This window comes from Botryllus schlosseri, chromosome 2 (assembly GCF_051294905.1).
Source record: "Botryllus schlosseri isolate E-star chromosome 2, Bs_hap1, whole genome shotgun sequence".
Taxonomy (NCBI): domain Eukaryota; kingdom Metazoa; phylum Chordata; class Ascidiacea; order Stolidobranchia; family Styelidae; genus Botryllus; species Botryllus schlosseri.
In genome coordinates this window covers 29342654-29363065 of record NC_137237.1, presented here as the reverse complement: position 1 = coordinate 29363065, position 20412 = coordinate 29342654, and the positions used below count along the sequence as shown (strand labels likewise).

General features: G+C 39.4%; 1 protein-coding gene and 1 long non-coding RNA gene across 3 annotated transcripts in view; one reads left to right on the top strand and one right to left on the bottom strand.

Moving 5' to 3' along the window:
- Positions 1-20412, bottom strand: part of LOC145457805 (uncharacterized) — a 569341-nt gene that overhangs the window by 262037 nt on the left and 286892 nt on the right. The gene's annotated exons all lie outside the window — the stretch shown is intronic.
- The window catches only part of LOC145457667 (C-type mannose receptor 2-like), a 312234-nt gene that overhangs the window by 18355 nt on the left and 273467 nt on the right, over positions 1-20412 (top strand). Inside the window, exon 8 of one of the 2 annotated variants that reach the window (XM_080335908.1) lies at positions 2737-2903. The exons of the other annotated variant lie outside the window; for it this stretch is intronic. Within the exon in view, the coding sequence (XP_080192034.1) occupies positions 2737-2753 (17 nt within the window). The 3' untranslated portion in view covers positions 2754-2903. Of the gene's footprint in view, positions 1-2736; positions 2904-20412 lie in introns of those variants that run through there. 2 annotated transcript variants of the gene reach the window in all.

The following is a 20412-nucleotide window of genomic DNA, read 5'->3' as shown; positions in this document are numbered from 1 at the left end:
TTTGGGCGAAAATTGGTTGTTAAAATAACACATGAAATATACGTTTGTACACACTTCGAACTTATCTTATAATTCATTTGTATACACGAACCTGTACGGTTAGATCCGCAGCCACAGTCAATTCAATCATTCATTCCTAATTACCTTCTTAGCTCATATCCTATGCCGATTTTGAGATTGGAATGCATTTTCAAATCTCAATCCCGGGTTCATTTCGAAATATATAGCAATAAAACCCAACTTCAAATCTTATCGCCTTGTAGTTCATTTCAAAGAAGCAGGAAAATTGAAAATGGGTGCAAATGCCACGAATATATGCAAATCAGGGTACAGTCTCGCAATAACCAAGAATCCGAGTCCGCTAGGCAAATAAGTCTTGGAATCATGAAAAATACGACTTTTCATTGAAAATAGCTCACATATTTGTTCGATCAAGACCTTAGTGATGACCGGTTAAGAATCGTATAAGCGATTTATGGGATGGTTTCGGCGTGACTAAAACTAGCTACGGAGCTTACCGGTGCAGAAGGATGTGTCGTCTGATAACCTGCTAGAGTTGTAACCTGAGTCCCACGTAATGTGTGGCTGGGTGGATATACTTAGCTCGTGGGTAGTAAGACGCACGTTCCTGCGTTAAGTCCTTGATCTGACAACTTCAACGTGAATGCAACGACAGGATTGCCTCAGATAGATATATTGGTCGAATATGCATGGAATATACAGTAGGATATCGCAGATGAGTCTGGTTTGTAATTGAAATGCACGAGCTGATAAATGGTAAGTCACGTGGTAGCGAGAAGAAAGATATAAGTCACGTGATATACAGATATGTGCGATGTACTATAATGATGTTGTATCTTACAAAGTGTATGAACCGTGAGAGGGCTCAGGGCGTCCTACACCGGTCGGTCAGATGAGTCCAATAGGTCAAATATTCAGATGTATCATATTATCCATCAGTGTTGGGATGACTCGAGTCATGACTTGACTCGAGTCAGACTCGAATCACCTTTTTCGTATGACTTGACTTGACTCGAGTCACTTTGCAAAAATGACTTGACTTGACTTGACTCGACGCTTCAAAAATGCAGATTGACTCGTGACTCAAAGCAAAATTTACGAGTCAATTTCAAGTCAACAAGTAATCGATGTCGACTAGATCGCCGTATCCTGTATAAGTTCGGATTGTTGATCGATCACTCACTGAGTGTGCCGAGCCTGCATTGTTGCATCACTAATGAATTGATCGTTAACGCAGTGATCGGAGCTTATAGCTTACGTTTTCGTAAACTTGCACACCTCAACCAACCCCCTTGCTTGTATAAATCGAACGAATATCGTCCATACGTTTATAATTGTATATCATGGATTTATATATGTGGATAGGGTCGTAGGCCCCAGTAGGGTATTGCTCCATATCATTTTATTGAACTCTCTGATGCTTCATATGCTATCCTATATTTTGGCTAATAATTCTGGATCACGGGTGGGCAGAGCTGGTTCACGCGCGAGCCGCATATCAAAAATCGTTGCCTTAAAAGAGTCACAACACAAAAATTTATATATACTAATTTATTCCGTCACAAGGAAATGCTGGGTATCGAATGAAGTTTATTATCGTGTGGTATAAGACGATGCGTCTCCACCTAGACTGCAAGGTGTTTGAAATCGAACTGATCGACTTCAAACAGTGCGGACCTCGGTAATCATAATACTCCGTAAATATGTATTTTTTTGGTAACTCTTGGCAATTAAGGTTTTGGTGTTTGTTTTCGTAATGAGGTTTAAATTCTAGCTTTGTGATTATTATTGGGCGAATCTTGGCGGAAAAGGCACAGTGGCTTACGTTCATTATCACCGAATGCACATTGCAAACTCATTGAAGAGCCGCAATCAAAGACTCAAAGATCAGCATGCGGCTCGCAAGTCGTAGTTTTCCCACCCCTGATATAGACTGAGGCCATACCGCTATGCTTGCGTAGTTTGACATTTCTATACGTATGCATGAGCGAGAGAACGCCTTCTTGCGTGTATAATCAACTCTTTATTCGTTCCTCGATTCAGAATAAATGGGAATCCCATCTGTATTTAAAACAGTTAGCAAAATGCAATGACCATGAATCACGTATCGTACTTTGAAAATTCAACTTGACTCGACTATAGTGACTTGACTCGTGACGTGACGTGACTTGACTCGACTTGACTCGAGTCACCTTCAAAAATCGGATGACTTGACTTGATTCGAATCACCTTTGAAAATCGAGTGACTTGACTTGACTCGAGTCAAAATCTGCAATGACTCGAGATGACTCGTGACTCGAAGGTAGTGACTTGATCACAATACTGTTATCCATACTCGTCACCCGAGAACAAAAAACCAATTCGACCAACGGATACTAAGAGCGACCTTAGTAGTTACACCTCAATGGCTGTCTCCTCTGCACCCTTGCCGGTGGTGAGCAAAACAGTGCCGGTTCCAAGCCGGGCAGCATGAAGGTGATCTGGAATAAAACCAACTTGCAGATCATTTAACACTGATCCGCCGTGTAAAGTCCACACACAGCAGAGGCCGAAAGAGTCTCTTTCTCCACCCCACCACAATGTCGATGAAACACGAAGGCAATATTTCATTTCTTATATTTCAATCGAAAATACCATCGCTCCATCGAATCGACATTTAGTAGATATCCAGTGTTCATATTCTTGACCCATAAACGTCTTTTCAATCCTTTTTAGTGGATCCCGAAGCATGAAAGAAGCCATGGCGCCGTGACGAACTAAATCAGATATCGGACCTCTCAGCTTTACCTGCAATTCAAAATTTTATTGAGAATTAATGATCTTTAATCAAAGGCGCCTCTTCTTAATGAATAATTCTCTATGAATAAATCGACATGCATGGACTCGTTAGCCGATTTTTTTTAATATTGTGGTAAAATGTGGAAGGATGTAAATTGGAGAATATGACTTTTATTACCGATCGTTCGGCACACGAGCATTGTGAATTAGTTTGAAAAGGTTGGTGGGTGGTTTATGGTTGAGTTAATTTTTATGGTAGGCCTATTTTAGTTTAGGGGGGTTATTTTAGGTAATAAGTTAGGTTGGCTTAGATCAGTAGTCACAGAAAAGATAAGGCAAGCTTATTACAGGGGTTGTTGAACATTTTTAAAGTGGGTACCCATTGATTTCCATGCATGCATGATATTTCCAACGTTAGTTCATTTCGAGCCCGAAAAGATAGGAATACTTTCAATAGTCAAGTCCGAATCCGAAAAGTCTGACCGGGCAACGACTTTTATCCAATCGCGTTTCGTAAAATCCACAATAAATGAGAGCACAAGACGACGAAAGATTCTGAAGAGTGCGCTAAGGATGAAAGATTTAAAGCTCATGTTCTGGACACTTAGTGGTGCCGCGCGGTGCCTACAGGCAAGGGCCTGTAGCCTACTCATGTGCATTGTTTTAAAATATAGGGCGTCGCAGCAGAAAACGGGTACTATTCTGTTACAGCTCCAACTTGCAAATCGGGTCTGTGTATAATTTTAAGCCACATAATATAGGGGCGGTCAACCCATGGCCCGCGAGAAAGTTTGGGGTAGCCTGCGAGGTAATTCTTGAAACTAGTAATATATATTTTTTTAATGACCCAGATAATTCATTATGAAGTTGCAAAGGCAAACAAAATAGTTGATTAGCCTGATCGCAAAATTTGGGATGTAGATGACTAAGATATCATAGTATAGGTATCCCCAAATATGCCCAGAATACAGAATTAGGTCTGACTATATTCGCTTTTATGAGAGAACGTGTCGTCCAACATGCGACTTCCCGTCTGCACTGGTAGAAATTTCGTCGACGACATAAGCTTTGCTCAAAATGATAGACGTATATTCGCCGAAACCTCTATTATTGATATGTCTAAGCTCCGAATGATCCTGTCATTGCCAAATGAGCACAGCGATAAACCGAGGCGACCCGCAATATATGCAAGTAACAATTTTATTGACCGAATTCATTCATTACCTTTGAAAGTTTTCTCCCTTCGCGTGGCTAGGAGTATCCATTAAATAATAGTTACCGATTTTGATGCGTAGTAAGATAAATCTTGTTTTCACTGTTACCTAATCCGGTTCACTCCTATCGGACCACTGAAAAGATCATCAACATCCAAGTGGCCCGTGCAATGATTAGTATATCGCCTGCGACCCTCTGTCCGGAAAGGTTGGTAACCCCTGACATAGTATTATATAGATTGGTCAAGTGGGGAGAATAATAAGGCCTATTTTAATAACAAAATGGAACAGCTCCCTCTGGTCTCTTCTCACCCTTTTGTCTTTGACTTGTATAGTGTACTAATTATACCAAATGAACATTTCTCTATAATTTAGTTTATGTTGAAATATATTCTAAATTAATAAGATACATTGCCACTAGGATTTCAGATGCCCGAGTAGACTTATTTTTACCTTTGAAAATAACAGCAGAATGATGAAACCCAAGCTGTCTCTAGTTTGAATACGCATAATTCTATTGTCAGATGTGCAATCATTGCAGTAGAGAAAATGAGTTCCCGAAAAATTGATACTATTTTTAGTCAGTCAAAATCACCTAAAAGAGACAAATGCAAACTAATATGCTTTTGGTCGCGGAAACGGATCTAAGATAATTTAATTACCTCTTCGAAAAATTTATACAACGATTCAATGTCGGTGCGGAAGAGTTTGATAAATGTGTGCCAGTACCCCTTCTTCTCAATTTATTCGAGATTCGGGATACCTAATCAGTATGAGATGGCGGGGAATTTTTGACTGTACACAAGTACACGAGTAGGAACTATTAGACTACTACCTTATTAGATCTCTCGTCCCCTTTTCGAAGCCGGAGACACCAAACTGCAATTGGAACTATGTATTAAACCTTTTCTGTCGGTGATAATTCAGCATTTTACAAAGTAGGGGGAGGTGGGCACAGATGGCCAAAAATCACATTTTCAGTCCTAAAAAAATTACTAATTCAGAAATACCAATGAACTTGAGCAAAACGGTGGATGAATATCGATATCGAAAGCACAGCCACTTGAAAGACGTTTCTTTTGCGTCCCATTATGCCCCATAGGCGTGGTACAATGGGACGCGCGGTGGAGGAAAATGGGACAGTAATATTAACACTGCATCAGTTATCAAGAACCTGAGAAACGATGGATCAACAGGTGTCAAAGACCAGTTTTAGCTTACATCCCGAAGTTTGGAATCGTAATGAAACATGCATGAAGATCGCTGCCGGCTCGTCGATCCACATTGATTATAAGTGGTGGTAAATGAACCTTAATGCGCTCGACTTATTGCGTGACACTTCAAAATATGTTTTTGTGGACGTGTTGGTGACGGTCTTGTTTCTGCGCGCTCTTTTTTCGATGTTTATATATTTTGTAAAGTCTGCTTTGAATATCAATAGGCCATTGTGCCCTAAGCAAATTGTCCCAATGTGCCCCATAGCACTTCTTCAGTGCAAAAAATGTTGAAACCGCAATCCTGCGCCTAAAATAGCATACAGGGCGACTACTAACTGATTCGACTAAGCTGTGTACTAATTTCAAGCAGAACAAACGGCATGTACGCTTCTAAAACATGATCGAAAGGTAGCGATGTAAAATTAAGGTACTCGAAATTTTCTGACAAAGGCAGCGACATTGGCGAAATCAAACCACATAAGAGTTACGGCTGAAATGACAGTACTAAATCATCGAAGCGATGTATATTCTTCCTGAAGAGGTTTTAAAATATTCACGATGTACCATCGTGTCGCTGTATCCATTGTGCCCCACCTTCCCCTAAACCGTAACTGTAAGTGCCAGATTAAGCGATAACATTGAAGCATATCGACTATAGACTATGGGGTAACAACATTTTCATGCATTTATTTTCGTAATCGATCGCATTTGAAAATTAATACAAATTAATCGTAATCGATTGTTTTGCAAATATAGTCGATTGCTTCGTAAAGGGACGATCACTCAATTATTTTAGGTTTACATGAACTATTGACTATGGTAAAATCTGAGTTGAACAAGGCATACATTGAACAAGGAATATTGGGATACATATCATACTGACAGAAGAAATGTCGGACTCATGAGCCTCATTGCTCCTAATAATGACATCACAGGCTTTAGCTCTAGATCAGGGGTGTCAAACAGCCGGTCCGCCAGACGATTTAATCCGACCCGCGAGGCAATTCTGAGTCAGACATGGGGTAATCGTGATTAGTAATCGTAATCGATTACGACGATTACAGCATTTTCAAGTAATCGTAATCGCAATCGATTACATTCGAAAAAAATCCAAAGTAATCGTAATCGTAATCGACTACTTCACATATCTAATCGATTTATTAGTGAAAGAACGATTACTTTTTATTTGCACAATGAGTATGACATGACCGAATATTCGTGAACAAGGAAGAGATGTTATACCAGGTTATGGATAGCGCAAACGGTTGATTTTCAAACGCCACTGCTCATTATTACGTCAGAAGTATTAGCCTTGCTCGTCCTTGCGTAAGAAGTATCCACATGTAGTAAATATATATTCGCTGTACATTGTTGTGTGATTGTTAGAAGAGTGTAAGCCATGCTGTATATCAGGTTATCAATACACTCAAGACGCCACTACCTCGCAGCAAGATAATAATCACCACTCTGCCTAGTTTCAAATAGTAACTTATTCTCAGTTGAACGCAGTTTGACCGTTGATGCTTGGCGAGCAGTAGGCCTATCTATGTAGTATACGTATGTATTGTACGTACACCGGACAAAGATTTGAAATTTTGTACTCGTCAAATAAAACATTACGATAGTTAAAATCACCAGCTGCTGATATATATCATAACCGAGCGGTTCTTTGCTGTTTCTCGTAACGGCAGCTTTCAGTATCGGTTTGAAGTGTAAGAATTTTAAGCTCACTTTATCTTATTCTCATATGACTCTACATGAAACGGGCGCCAATCGTTATGTCACAATTCTTCACTCGACATTTACACCTTCGCCATAGCCATCCGCTTATACACCATGTTAGCGTGGGTAGTAGGCACAATCAGGACCAAAGCAGCAATTCGTCGCCCACTCCCAACGTTAGTATTGGTAGGGTTGTAACCAAGTCACAATGTGCCAAGTAACACGTCAATCTCACTTTTATAGTTTTGACTCGAGTCAAGTCGAGTCATTTTCAATTCACCCCCGAGTCAAGTCTGAGTCCAAGCCAGCTAGTATAGGGACGAGTCCCAGTCATAGTGTTTGACTCGAGTAGGCCTACGAGTCCAAGTCGTTATGTTCACAGATTAGTTTTCATGTCAATCCGGTTCAACCCACTTTTTTCAACTCTGCTCGAGTGATATAGAATGGCTCGTATTCATCATGTAGTAATTTTCATCAGTTTTCACAGTTTACGGCCCTATTTCCAAGTATCAGGACTGATAGACGAAATACAAATAATGTGGTAACTTTACTATTCTTCGAAGTTACATGAAATGTCTGTCTTGGCCGTTCTATTCTCGAGTCATACAAAATGACTCGAGTGCAAGTCGAGTCAATACAAAAATGGACTCGAGTCGAGTCTATTTACGCATTTGAAAAAATGACTCGAGTCAAGTCTAGTCACCAAAATGTGGCGACTCGAGTCATTACAACCCCTGGTATTGGGGCCCCATAGGGTGGTCAGTTTTCAAGTTGATAACTGAATTTCGTCAATAATATTGGTAATTGCATCATGTTGCTATTCGTTCAGATTTACCGGTAGAGCTGGGGCACGTAATTCATAATTATAGCATCTAGTATGTTGTTATAATTACTTCATTGAATGTTGTTAATTAGTGACCGCCCGCCTTTTATATAATCAAAAGATACTGTAGTCACCCAAACGCAGCAGACTAATAAAAAAACTTTCGTGGGACGCACACACAAATTGTCATGTCTTTATTCCTCTGTGAGTGCCCCGGGTGGCATTTGCATTGTTGGGGCTCAGATTGGAAGGACCGGACTATTCGTCACGACCACAGAGCGCGGCTACTGACAATGGACACATACCCAAAGTTTTGGCACAAAGGTCATTCTATGGTAGCACACTTTGTGGAGTTGCATGTTGGCCGAAATTGCATACGTCTTTCGGTGTGTCGTGGTGGGGTAATGACCGCCCACGAAATGTCTATTCCTATAAATTATGCTTGCTTTTTTTCTTGAGAGGGAGAGGTATGCATTTCAAAATCAAGCTATTTAGAGACAATAAATCCCGAAGCTCGAAGAAAATTTTCAAGTTAATTAACTGTCTTGAAAATACTCTATAACAATTTATGTTGATCTACGAAATACTTTTAAGTCCCCTTAGAGCTCGCTCCCGGTCCTATTGGGGAGTTTGGGGTGTGGCAGTTACGGACCTGGCAAGAATGCAAATCGTTGGGTGCGACGAATAATCCTGTATAGAGTTAGGCAATGGGTGCATTATGACGTAACAAGCAAATGACGTATAATTTATAAGTAAAGTTGTTATCTCATTAGACCTTTTCATCGCAAGCCTTATATTGTCTTCCAATATCTCTTCTGAAATTAGTTTTAAGAAGCAAAACAAATGTAATCGTGAGTAATCGTGATTACTTTTGAAATGTAATCGTAATCGTAATCGACTACTTCCTGATTTTGCTGTAATCGTAATCGTAATCGTAATCGTGGGAATCACAAGTAATCGTAATCGCAATCGATTACATCCGTGAAGTAATCACCCCATGTCTGTTCTGAGTAACGAGAAAAATTATTGCAATATCCAGCACATTTTCCCAAAAGTTGAGGTCTTTAGTAATATATACTTTGACGTAAATAATTTCCAAAGACACAAATGTCGAACATGTTCATTGTTCATAGGCCACATTAAAACCACCTGTCGGCAGTGTTAAGTTCTCACTAAAGTATCCATCAACAACAATTTATTATTGACGCAACATTCTAAGAAGGCAAAAATTCTACATTCAGTGCAGAGTTTTCTAAATAAGAGCAGAAAATGATAGTTATACACAGAGGCGGGAACGCCATTGGTAAACCATTATGTAAAATATATATGTAATAGCTACACGAAGAATATAATTCGAATAACTTGAGTCACACTGCTGTATATCTTACTCTGACTCAGATGCCCCAGCGTGAAACATGTGACGTGAAAATTTGTAATACACGAAAGAGGCTCACATATTAGAACCTACCAAGGTTCATTCGCGAACGCGAACCTCCGCATTTCCGAGGTTCGCACACGGACCACCAACGCGAACCTAACGTTTGCACCATTCCTATTATTCCAAGTATAAATACTGGGGTTGCATTTAAATCTAAAATAAATTTTTAAAAAACATGTTTAAAACAAGGCACTTGTTTAAAACCTTTTTTTAAGCCATGACGTCACGAATATTTAATTGTGACGTCATAGTGGATTGACATTGACAATTGAAAACATAGGGAAAAATAGCTACTTCGGCAAAATATCTGTACTATTGCTGTTGAACCGACTATTTTGCGGGTTCCAGTTATCTCATATCGATATATATCGGCTATATCCGGTGGTAATGGTCGGTAGGCTCATACGTGTTTTTTGAAAAATATTTACACAATTATGGCATAATTTTACTATAAAAACAAAATTTTCTTTTTTTCTAAAAAGGCCTTTTTTTCAAACACTATTTAAAACATGTTTTAAACAAAGTGTTTTAAAACACCGTTTGATTTAAATGCAACCCTAATATATACATTATATATATACGTAGGTTCGTCAACACGAGAACTCTCGTATGACCAATGTATAGGCCTAATAGGCATCATAAGCATGTCCTTGACTCAAATAAATGAATACTGTTTCGACGCGGCACTGCAGTGTCAACGAGTGCAGATTTTCCAGGCTTCGAATTATGTCTGCCCTGCTAAATCTGCTAATATGGACTCGACAACCGTCGAGTATCAGTCTTCCTTTTGAAAACAAATAAGGAACAGATTGAACAAGAACGTAGATTAAGATTTGGTTGAAGTACAAACATGTGTAAGCGAGAGTTTCGCAATAGTGTTCGCTCGTCCGATGCTCGGTGGAATGGAGATTGGTACATCAGCAACGAGAAAAATACATACGCAAGTGAAGAGTCAATTAAACAGTAATCGAACAATCAAATCAAATCGAATCGGACAATGACAATGATTAGAAAAACGAAATACAAATGAAAAACAGTTGAATAGCTAACTGATTCCCTAAAACCCCTAGTCGCCTCATCAACCAAAGAATAAAAATTAACATGCGCAATCCACAATATTCTCTCATTTGACTGATCCCAGTTAACAGAATTGCACCAATGTAAGAAGGGTACAAGTAAACGACCATATCAGTCAATGCTCAGAAGCATATACATCAATCTTGTCTGTGGCCAAACGACTGTCCAGTGTCCACGTGTCCAGTTTCACATTAAATCTGAAAACCATGAGGTTTCCAGAGCGCAAAACAAAAACAAAAGTAATTGATACCCATCAAATCATGCCCAGTTAACGATGAGACAGAATAGTTCGATGGATTAGGATCAGCCGATCAAAGCCATCAAGATGAACTAATCGGCTCGAGATCAACAAATCTGGTCTCATGGCGTACATATGAATATATCCCCGACTAATGCCAGAGTCATCATTTTGATACACAGTGGTTAAATGACAACTGTTCATCGTATTAGAAGCTATACAACCTCCGATCCCATTCTGACATTCAATAAATCACTTTGAAAAGTAGATAGTCATTAAGCAAGTCTACTAGTGATGAGAACAAAGCAGCTTAAATGGTAGAGAGCCGTTCAGCAACTCTACTAGTGATCAGGGCTTTGGAGCAACCGAAATATTGCATTGCTCCAGCTCCGGCTCCGGAGCTTTCTTATATCATAGATTAGCGCCGGCTCCAGCTCCGGAGCTGCATTATTACAACTTCTCCGGCTCCAGCTCTGAAAACTATCGAATGGGCCTGTCTATATCAGAGGTGGCCAAGCCGCGGGTCGCGAACCATATGTCGTCCGCAAGAAGGTTTTGAGTGGCCCACGAGGTGATTTCCTAAATTTGTTATATTATCGAAAATGAATTGCTCAGATTTTGAACTGGCAAGGCCAACCAAAAATTTGATTAGTGTGGCCGCGACACTTGGGATATTGATGACTAAAATATCGGTTCCGACGGATTGGCAGATCCAGGGTCCAGTCACATTTTTAGTAAATCGTCGTACATTACTACGAACTAAAATAGTAGTTAAATTTTTCTTCACGCTTCGCATTTTTAATTGTCACACGATTTCTTGCTTGTTAGCCTATCCCTTCCTGAAAATTAAAAAAAAACGCCTAATTTGCCCGATTGAGTCTAACTGTATTCGGAACTACGAGAGAAAGTCTTTTCGCGTTTGCGCTCGCAGAAAGATCGTCGACGGTGAGATGTAGGCACTAAATGATTGTCGCATATTAGCGGAAACCTTTGATATCGATATCTCCAGATGCCGCCGAATAGTCCTGTCCTTGCAAATTTAGCCCAGCAGCGGGTGGTATGCAGTAAACCAGCAATATACTCAAGTAATAATATTATTGACCTAGTTCATTTATAAACTTTGAAAATTTCCGCGCTTGGCGCGTCTGGTGGACCCCGCACTCGTTCGTCAATTGCAGGTGGCCCTTAGCCAAAAAGGTTGGCGCTGGCGTAATACATAGTGATCATTATTTTCGAACCGTACAATTGGCCAACAAGGTTGTGCTGATGGCGAAATTACGGGTATGCCGAGGACCCACAATATTCACAGTCATATCTAGCATACCGAGGTTCGGCGCTCATGTATGAATATTGAACATTGAACATATGACTGCTCTGCTGGTAAATCCCCATGAACATGGTTAGTCAGAAACGGTAACACCAAAGAGGCAAAGATTCTTAATTTCGCGAAGGCCTGCAGCTTGATTATGTGAAACCAGCGGATATGGTTGTTGCATATATATTAGCATCTTATGAAAAACGTCGGAGCCGGAGCTACTCCTCAAATAACTGGCTCCAGCTCCGGCTCCAGCTGAATTTTATGTAGAGTTCCGGCTGGGGCTCCAGCTTCGGTGAAAATGCACGGCTCCGGGGCTCCGGCTCCGGCTCCAAAGCCCTGCTAGTGATGCGAGTAAATCACCTTGAATAGTACAGAGGCGACCAGAGACTCTCCACGTGTGGAGAACGTTATTTAGACGAAGAATCAAACTCGGCTCCAATACGAACGTTTCATCCAAGTGCTTAATGATTGCTATCGTTGTCAGAAGAACTGTGTCGCTGTCGCAAGAATTAGCTGCCATTGGAGTAGTTGAATTCATCGTTCCCATCTTTGAGGCATCTCTTACATCATTCAAATTTGAAACGATCTGGAATATGGCAGTCGATGGAAACGACTGCTCGCCAAACATTGGAAGACGAAAACTGACTAAACTGGATGAAACTAGTCTTGATCCTCGCAATTGAAACCGAAGAGTGTGTAATTGATCGCAATCATTCATTTCGTTTAAGAGAAAACAATATCACTCGACGTTTGAATGTAACAATAAAAGATGTAGCAGACTCGACGTCAAGAAGAGTCGATCAATCCTCGATGAGCAGCAGAGCCCTATCCCTCCGCCCGAATCCAAGCCATTCTTCAAGTAATCGGCTTGAATTAGCGGACTGCTTCCAGATTCACTATGGCGAATTTATTCCAGACTGCAATATTGCGGATTGTTTCGACGCGGCACTCGAATCCCAATCAGTGCTAATTTTCCAAGCGTCGAATCCTGTCCGCCCCGCTAAATCTGCAAATGTGGACTCCACAAACGTTGGGTATCGGTCTTCTATTCAATCTAACACAACCAAGAATTCCAAATTGAACAAGAACGTAGAATCGTAGATTCATGCTTTCGTTATGAAGATGTATAAGCGGGAGATCCCCAAAAGTGCTTGCTCGTCCGATGCTCGATGGAATGGAGAATGATACAGCAGCAACGAGGAAAGGCTAGCGAAGGGACAATTACATAGTAAAAAAACGATCCAACCACTAATATCGAACAATAACGACGATTAGAAAACAAAATACAAATGAACGACAGATGCCTTGAAAACTGATTCCCTAAAACCATGAGTCGCATAATCAAATAAAGAACAAAAAATAACAACCGAAATCGCAAACAAAGGCTTTTTTTATTTAAATTTGTAAAATTTTCAGACCTGCCACGTTTTTCCAACTCCTCATTTTTCGGCTGGATACGCCATACGCGCCTGCTTGATAGTATGGTAATTTTGTCATCATATACAAGCCACTAAGTAATTGGCGATATAAACGCTCACGAGGTGCTATAATAGTAGATATTTTGCAGTTAGGGTGTTTATTAATTATACCACATGACGTCATACCTTTGTGACGTTTATGAACCCGCGCACCTACGGAAAATTAGCATACGACGCCTATGACCATGGCCCAGATATTGACAGTAAGTTGAAATTTAGGGAACCACAGATGTTGAGATTACCGAAACCATATGTGTGTACATTCGGCGTCAAATCTGACGTATAGACGTCATTCTCGGTAGCGTCCTTTTCGGTAATGTCCATTCTCGGTCGTTCCTTTCTCGGTAATGCCATGCTAGGTAATATACATTCTCGATGATGTGCATTCTCGGAATTAGCACTCACGGTATTAGTACATAACCTTTCGGAATCATTCATGAAACTTGTTATTAATGACGTCGCCTGCGGGACAAAAGGCACCACTGCTATGCCTTCAATTTCTCCTGGAGCAATTCACATCCTCGCGACATCAGAATGGTGCATTACGTTGGATTCGGCCCGCTACGTCATTGTGACAATACTATCGCACAGTGTTGGCATTAGCAGTAAAAATAAATAAATAGGAAGATAAATTGCCTTTCCTTTGTTGGCACGATAATCTCCATATGCTCGTTCCCATTGAGCCAAGCATAACGACGCGCTTCACAATGAATTGTTTAGACACGCATCCAGACTCCAAATATATATTCTTATCCAGGGACGTAAAAGGCGCATCTCAATCCCTACACTAAAAGGAGTCTGAACGAGGTGAGGCCATTCAGATCGTAAATCGTGGTTAAATAGAATATGATGGCACGGCGTTATTCAAGTAGGCTTACAAAATTTCCTTGGTATGTTTTCGTGCATGGATATGCGATGTGCGAAAACATGGAACTAGAAAATTTTCAGCTTTTTGGAATGATAATAGAATTAGAATTACAGCTACACAGTGTTTTTCAACTTAGATTAGGATTAGAATTACGGCAACACAATTTTTTTCCAAATTAGATTAGACTTAGAACTATTGTATTCCCAAAAACGACAAGCTCAAATTAAGGGCGTAGTTATTCTAGCAGTTGCATAGTTCTGATTTTGTAGTTTTTTCATATTCAGCTCAATCACTTGAATCAAGGTTCAATTCCAATTCTTGTGGAGAGTATGCCATGTTAATATGAAGCTCCATATTATAATGGTGAGTAATAATAAAAATTAAAATTGTTGCTAAAAACACGCAGCTATAAGGTATAAAAAAACATCCATAGTTCTAAAGTTAACTACTAGACACGTACTGTTTGCCCTAATCAGTCTAACGTTGTTTCAGTCTGGATACGCGGTCTGTCTAGGACAGTTAGGAAGCCCCCGCAGTATACCCGATCATAGTACGTCCATTCTTTGGTTTGTTTGTTTGTTTGATATTCATGGTGTTTCGGCTACATTGGTTAGGGTTACCATATGTCTTCTTTCAAGAGGATTTGTCCTCTTTTTCAATAAATTGAAAGTGTCCTCCGAGAACGCCTAAATGTCCTCTATTTTTGAAAATTTGTCGTCTTTTTATAAAAAAAAAAAGTAATTAAATGCGATCAGAACCTCGACTCCGACACAGCGAACGACAATGTTGACAGGACAATCAACAAAAAATACGGCGCGACGGGTATTTCGGGAGTGTAGATGGGAATGATTACTTTTCTTTTGGTCAACACCACAAAAATAACGCAAAATACGGATCATTCGGGATTCGAGTCAAAGTGATGAACCTTTTTTTTCATTTTGGTCGACACACTACTATTGATCGAGAAATTCTCAAAATCACCAGTTTTCTTAGGGCTTTCATGATTTTTTAAAACTGTCATTTTTCTCGGGTCTTAAAATATGGTGACCCTACCATTGGTCATTTTAAACCAGGCCAATACTATTTTAATTTTTAATTCCCTATTTACCGACTTGTAGCACGGCCCACTCCTGGGCTTTTATAAGTAGTATAGTAGATCGCTCTGGAGGTGGCAGGGGCTCTTATGGGTGCGGCGGTGATTCGCCTGGAAACTCGTGGTGGTGACTCGCCTTTTTAGACCCCCCTCTCGGCGGTGATTCGCCATGTGTTCTTATGGGTGCGGTCGTGATTCGCCCTTTTAGGTATAGCTCGTGGCGGTGACTCGCCGTGAAAACTCGTGGTGGTGAATCGCCTTTTTTAACATAGGCCGTGGTGGTGATTCGCCTGTCATGTATTCTTACGGGGTCTCTGGTGATTCGCCATGTGTTCTTACGGGTGCGGCCGTGAATCGCCAGACGTCATAGTTCAGGCATGACAAATGACCGATATCGCATTCTCTATTCTAACTCCAAGTCTTTTCGCGCTGCACCTTGCGGGTGACATGTCGTACTTTCAGCAAAAAAGGTGTGAAATAGTTTGCTAAATCTAGGAGTCACTCGGAAGGTAATATTTTGGTACTTAGTTTACCACAGAGCCAGCGTAGACGCGTTCACATACTAAAACTTCAAAAAGTTGTGAAATATTTGTAATATCCTAAGAACGCTCACAAGATACCACATCAGACAGCCATCTCTCGTGGTTTGGTGTTACAGAGGCAGGAATCACGCACAAGTAATATTTTGGTAATTAGTTTGTCACAGAGCAGGCGTAGACGGTGATTCCAATACCAACAATAACCGCGTTCACATACTAACACTCCAAACAGGTATGAAATATATTACAAACCCCACGATCGCTCACAAGATAACACCTAAGACATAACCATTTCTCGCGTCTTTTTTGACACTTGCACGCGATCGCTATATGTTTTGACACTTCGGAACAGTCGTTGACTTTAGTTGCGTGATACAAATCATGAGAATCCTTTTAACGCGTTTCTGTTGAATCGAACGTAACCTGAATATTACTGACGCCAACATCAGCCGCATCGAATTATTCACACATTCCACGCCGTCGTTTTCACACCTATAGAATCAATACCAACTAGCTCAATGAGAATCAAGATACAAGTATGCACATACAATCATTGTATTTATTACTGAGAAATCAAACGCTTAACAAAAAACACGCAACTAATCATTTGTCAACTCTAGCATTACCAAAAAATTCAGGTATTGTGGATTAAAAATCCTTGAGTCCTTATCATCAAAAATGTTATAGTGCGGTGTCGGAATCCATTCGCAGGATGTACTAAAGGTAAATTCAGATAATCCAAAATGAAATATCTCGACTTTGACATAGTCTGAATTGAAATAGATTGACAAACATAACTACCAACTTTCACCCAGTCACATTTCGAGATTATACGCACATTGATTTGAAACAAGTAATGAAACATTACAACTCTATTCGCGCTCCGGCTTTCCGTTTGCCAAAGAGACATTTTAACATCTTACCATACTCAAAAGAATTATTCACAACATTAACCGGTGTTAAAAATCTAGTTTTTACTTACTTGACTATATCACTACAACTCGCAAACTTGAATTAATTCATCCTGATTGTATTCATATGACCGATAATTTTTATTCGAATGTAAAAGTCGTTACTAATCTATAACACAAAGTAATCACTACTCGGTGCATACGACGAGATTTGAATACTCAGTCTATGATAGCAATTCGCGCAAGTGAATCCAAGACATCGGGCTGTGAGAAAATCTTCACGGGCGTTGTTATTACCACATTGACTTACTACCTTATCCGACTTACACAAAGTAAAGTAGACACGATTTCAGTAATATACACAATCATTACAACTGTAAACTATATTAATCAATCTCGGTCGTATTCACATATCTCAGACCTGTGTTTTTTATTCCCTCAGTAAAATGTATTCGTATTAATTTGATGACAACGTGCACACGCAAGAAACATTACCGCGATTTTATAATTGATTACCCGACTTAAGGTACCAAAAAATATTACCGATATTTTTATAAACTGGCCATATTACTCAACACATCTATCAATATCAGAACACAAGTCCAATACCAAAACAAAAGTACTTTTTAGTTTATTAAAAAACAAATCATTCGTCTTCAACTCGTGTTTTTTTAAGATTTTTATTCAACAGCGTTATCATCATCTCGATTCGTGAATCTACCAAACACAATCACGATCGATGTACACAGACGTATTAGACTCTAGTAGAGCTGTCAACCTAAAGGTACACGCACACTCGATCCTCATTTTAACTGCGGGAGCGAAGTTCAGGAATCGCTTGCAGTGACATATCGAACAACCCACACAAAACCTATTGTCGGAATCTGCGACATATCGAATTGAAACATACGCACATTAAGCAGTATGAAAATATCACTTTGGATATCGGAGTACCATTTTAAGTGTGGTAAGCTCTGTTTACACTCTCTATCGAACGTGTGAAATGTAAAACATTACAAGGTCACACTCTAAGACTTTGATCATCAAAAAAGTGAATAGAGGTATCATTACTGGATGGATTCTATTCAACCGGTCTTGGTTAAAACAAAACCCATAACAATAATAAAATCGAAGTATGTGCTACACTGAAATCTACAAAAAATGTGTTTGTATTGCTGTTCATAGTAGTGATATCGATTTGAACCTCCAGAATAATTGTCATCATCTAACCAAACAAATGAAAATTGTTGTCAAGTTGTATGATCTTCACTGAATGCGTACCAGAACTATTTGTGTAACGCACACGATCAGAGAAATTGGAAATTTTCCCATTATCATTCGTCAAAGTAAATGTCGTTACAATACTCGGCCATTAAAATACGTAACTTGGATGCGATTGAATCGCTGGCAGTTAACTCGATAAATCAAACCCCTAAGAAATTTCACTCACTCATTGGATATTAAACAGTGTCACCTAGTCGATGTGGGTCGTTTTTTCTAAATACAAATCATATCTGTCCATCAGAAAATAATTTTTACTCACTTGGGTAATGAAACCAGTGTCCAATATCAATACGAGATATTTTCGTCACACAAAAATAATCAACTTCACTCGATATTCCATACTACGAAACTGTACAAAGGTTTCATGTTTTTGTATGACATGGAATTAATACCGATCGAAGTAACCGTGTTGGAAATGACTTCCATACACAGACACTCTATGTGGTTAACATTCTCATCGATTCTATTGTGATCAATGTATACTTTATGTGTTCTGGATTCATTTCGATACGGTTAAACATTCAACCTCGACAGATACGAATTGTCACACACCCATAACTAATATCATACCAAATAGCTATTTACAACAACCAAGACGCAGAAATTTGTTTGGACGTTTCGATTTTATTATTTGAGGTACTCATCACTTCGCTTAATACAATCTAGATTTAAACTCCATCGAGCCTTTGGTGTCTATCGTTTTACTGGATACGAATTATGTTAGTCTAACAGTAAACAAGTTTCGCTATCTTGGGTTATGAACTGAGGTTGTTAGCGGTCATTCAATATTTTGTAGTATCAACTAGTTGCTTTGTAGGATACGAATGATCATCCCCGCGACTCATACAAAAGTATGAAAGATATTTACATCACACAAAGTACTCGACCTTAACTCGATATTTTTGGTACTACGAAACTGAAGAATGATTGCCTACGCTTTCAAAGTAAAGAATGCTTAGTTAGACTCTACAAACTGTTTTGACGTCGCAAGTGTTTTTGACATGAATGGTCATTGGTCACGCATCTAAATATTCAAATAACCCAACACACAACTAAAGTACTTACAGAAATATCATAGTTCTTGTAACAAAGTTGTATGAGTATAATGTTTATCGTAAGTCCTACACAGTCATGATATCCGTCCGAGTTTGACTTTTAGAAAATATTATACCGACATCGCGACATCTTTCAAAATTAAAACCACGGTGACTGCTTGAGAGACCTACCAATGGTATCACAGTAGTACAGTTACTTCCACAAAAGAGTATGTTTTCGACTTACTTTCCACAAATCTAACACGCAAAACAATTTACTTCGCTAACGAAAAGTGCTGAGTCATCATATGATTGTCCTCACAACAATACAAGTTAAAAACATACTATGATACGAAATGGTCGTTATAGTTTGCACACCAACGGTACATCGTACAAGTAACAAGTCTTGAGGATCGAGTTATTGAAAAAAACTTTAAAGTGTTTCTCCTGCACCAAGTCGTTATGTTGACGAAAGCGTATATTGTAATACCATGATCGATTTGCATTCGTTGGTCACAAACTGTCACTACTCTGAATAATTATTTTTCACTCAAAACACAAACGCATACTTGTCACCATTCGTTTTCATCAAGCACGAGCTCAAGAAACTTACTTACTACGACATGAATAGTTATTTTTATGTTGTGTAAATAGGTAATAATAAATTTTAGTAACACTATATCAACATCATCGAGTTATGCGAATAGATTTACATGTGGTCTTGTGGTTTTAATCGAAGCACACAGCGTGGTCTAATGTAGAGTCATCTCTATTGTACAGCAACTCGGTAATCGAAATGCATGCACTAACATTTAAACAACGATCTTGGTTCTTCACGCGAAAAATATCGTTACTGTTGCGATACTCTGCACAAGATGTGTAAATCATTTTCATACTCGTAATATTACGCTAACGAGATACCGACGTCAAGTGAAAACGTTTAACAACATCAATGACACTGAACATACGATACCTACCCAAGTAAAAATATCATTTTCGTTTGGACAACTGACGTTTACCTGTGTAAAATTACCATTTTCACTTGGAGGTCAACCGTTACCTGAGTAAAAATACCATTGTTCTTTGGAGATTTATCGTTTACTCAGAGTAACAATACATTGTCACTTTGGGAGCTATCGTTTACCCGGAGTAACAATACATTTTTCCTTGGGGGTCTAGCGTTACCCGAGTAACAAAACCATTTTCACTTGGAAATATATTTTTTTATCTCAGCAACAAACCATTTTCACTTGGAAATATATTTTTTCCCTGAGCAACAAACCATTTTCACTTGGCGGTCCGTCGTTTACCTGAGTAAAACCATCACTTTCCTTTGGAGATCTATCGTTTACCCAGAGT